Source organism: Montipora capricornis, chromosome 9, assembly GCF_036669925.1.
Source record: "Montipora capricornis isolate CH-2021 chromosome 9, ASM3666992v2, whole genome shotgun sequence".
Lineage (NCBI taxonomy): Eukaryota > Metazoa > Cnidaria > Anthozoa > Scleractinia > Acroporidae > Montipora > Montipora capricornis.
This window is the reverse complement of record NC_090891.1, coordinates 24,838,663-24,841,532: the sequence shown is the minus strand read 5'-3', so window position 1 is coordinate 24,841,532 and position 2,870 is coordinate 24,838,663. Positions and strand designations below refer to the sequence as shown.

The window sequence follows — 2,870 nt, the reverse complement described above, 5'->3', positions numbered from 1 at the left end:
CAGGGGTTCGATCCCGTGACAGCCCGACGCTCAACCAACTGAGCCACCGGTGCGCTGTGCGCTCCTGTTTTCAACGTTGTCCATTCGGTGAAAAACAAAGAAGGAACGTTTTGTTTTTAAAAGCTTTTTTCCAGATGGACTGGTAACCAGAGACCATGACTTGCGTGCGCACACATTTCTGAGAGTAACGCAAATGTAATTTAATCAATCAGCAATGGCGGCGGGAACTTGCGAAGCTCGTTTGTTTACGATGATTTAGCAGTCTTTAATTCTTAAAAATATCATAGATCTCCTTGTAATGAATCTTTCTAATTCGGCGACTGCTTACAGGCCTTCGAGACCCATGCTGTGTCGTTATTATAACACGAATGGATACTGTTTTTATGGCGATCATTGTCAATTTGTCCATGCGAAGCCTTCTGAGAACCGAACAGGTATACGTACCAACGGTAAACATGACCAAAAATCTCGAGTTTTAGATTTTAAATCATTTTTCCGTTTTCTCGTGTTGCAAATCAATTTAGGACGATCGTTTGAAAAAAATGATCAAGTTGTTTTCGTGAAGTTAAGCCTCTGCAGAAGTCAGCTTTGACAACTATAGCAACGCCAGTGCAATATTGTTTTTTTCTTCACCTCTTGGTTTTGTTTATCGACTGTTACTCTCCCATTGCATTATTTCTTTCGTTTGCAGTTTGAAGATTTTAAGATCTCTTGATGCCAGTCATACAATTTACGCACTCAGTGTTGTTGATTACAATCCCGGCTCACTTTAAAGAATCTTCATACACTGTAACCATATTTGAACGAAAGTCAACTCTGTGTAATGGGAACCTTTAAAGATGTAGATGGAGATCGTACAGATGCGTTCTCTCTTTCGACAATGAAGTTTTAAGAGATTCTTTGTGGTTTCTTAAGATTTCCAGCCATCTGGACATCACATATTGCAGTAACAGTTGTTCATCTTTTGTTACTTTTAATATTGCTATTATGATTACAAGTGGTACCAGCATCATCAACATCATTATTATGCGCTGCAAACAGTGGCTTTTATTGTTACAGATAGCTAGATTAAGTAGATTTCAAACTCTTGTCCTAAGTTATACTGGAACATTTACACAACACTTATAAAATATCTTGATATGTTCTTAAATTTTGGTAGGACTCCCTGGATATCCTTTGACTTTTTTGGTATTACAACCCGTAACACTTGGTTTGTTAATTTTTTCTCTTACCATCAACACAATTGAAGTCTCACTCTCAAAACTTGATATCTTGATGTTTTTGTTTTTTTACAGCTATAGACAAGAACTTTAATACCAACTCATCCTTCCACAGAAGCTCTTCAACACCGGCATTCAACTCAAACGCAATCAATAATGTCTCACTCGGGACAAAAGGACTGCGTGGGGGAGGCAGTTTCAAGAATAGTACCCAAGGGACAAATTCCATACCTGATAACTATGTCAATAATATGCAACAGTTGTCAATAACAACAACCAAGGTAAAGCATATACTTGTATTACTTTTATGATAATAATTATTATTGATGGAGGTCAAGGTAGGTTGTTCCTAGACTTGGCTTAAAGAGATTTATTAACTTCTTACTAACTGAGCGTGAGGGCCGTACTGGGGAATATTGGCCTGAGGTCGTGGCAGTACGGACCGAGCGCAGCGAGGTCTGTACAAAAACGACCCAGGGTCAATATTCCCCTGTACGGTCCCAAGCAAGTGAGGTTAGTAAGTTGTTTATTATATGGCTTTTCAATTACCTTTTGCTTTGTTTTTGCAAGCCTGTAATCGGCCCGTGGGCATTATGGGAGAATAATGCCCTACAATTCAGTTACAATTAGCCAATCAGAGCGTGCGTTATATTGGCTACAAATACAAGCCATATAATAAATATAAGTAATGCCTCATGTGGGAATTATATTCAAGAACTTTCACCTGTAAAATCTGTGCACTTCCAATTTTCTAGGCTGGTTGCTCTTTGACAGTATTATAGAAGGCATTAATAAATGTTGTTCAGGTGACATACTATGATGCAGCACATCAGATTCAATGATGCATCTACTTTTGACTCTCCATCACCAATTCAGATATTCTAAGGTTACTTTAACACTGTTTGCTAATAGCACTTGTTTCAGTGCAGGTTCATAAATGTCATGAGATATTTTTGCTTATTTTGTTTGGCATTTTTATGATAGCTTGGTATTTTGTAGGATCTGGAACATATTATTTTTAAATGAAAGATTCTATTCTGCTATTTTTGTTGTACATGTATATGCGGATCTTGCTGTCTGATTATTATTATTGTGCGCATCTGAACATTATGGAATTATGAATGGCATTATTATTGTTATTATTATTACTGAGGAGGCAGTGTGGCCCAGTGGTTAGGGCACTTGCCTTGAGATCCAGAGATCCCGGGTTCAAAACCCGCTCTAACCACTTGTTGAAATTGATCCTGGTAGTCCCTGGTTCAACTTCCCAGCTGCACTTGTAAATAGCCAACTGTTTTGCCTCCGGCCAGTTGGGATTCTTAACAGTTGTTGTTGTTGTTGTTCTGTTCTGTTGTTTCGTTGAGTTTCATTGGTCCTGAAAAGCCCCTATGGGGAGCGGTCAATTAAGTACGTATTACTTTAAATCCCACCAGGATTATAGCTATAACTTTAACCCATTGACGAGTAAAATTGTCTGGCATTAGAAAGAGTAAAGTCTTATTAAGTCTCACTCCCTGGAATCAATGGGTTAAATGAATGGAAGGATGCAGTATTTATGGCAGGAAGAATGTGATCGTCATTTTTAGGAGTTTGTTGTCTTAATTTCTTAACTACTTTCTAACTCATCTTATCACTATTTCACGGTATAGT

The 2,870-nt window shown here is 38.1% G+C and overlaps 1 protein-coding gene across 2 annotated transcripts in view; it reads left to right on the top strand.

The window, feature by feature from the left end:
* The first annotated feature begins 205 nt into the window (after positions 1-205).
* The window catches only part of LOC138016317 (PAN2-PAN3 deadenylation complex subunit pan3-like), a 23,346-nt gene continuing 20,681 nt past the window's right edge, over positions 206-2,870 (top strand). For both annotated transcript variants that reach the window (XM_068863482.1, XM_068863481.1), the window contains exons 1-2: positions 206-434; positions 1,296-1,501. In XM_068863482.1, coding sequence (XP_068719583.1) covers positions 299-434; positions 1,296-1,501 — 342 coding nt within the window. In that variant the 5' untranslated portion in view covers positions 206-298. The remainder of the gene's footprint in view (positions 435-1,295; positions 1,502-2,870) is intronic.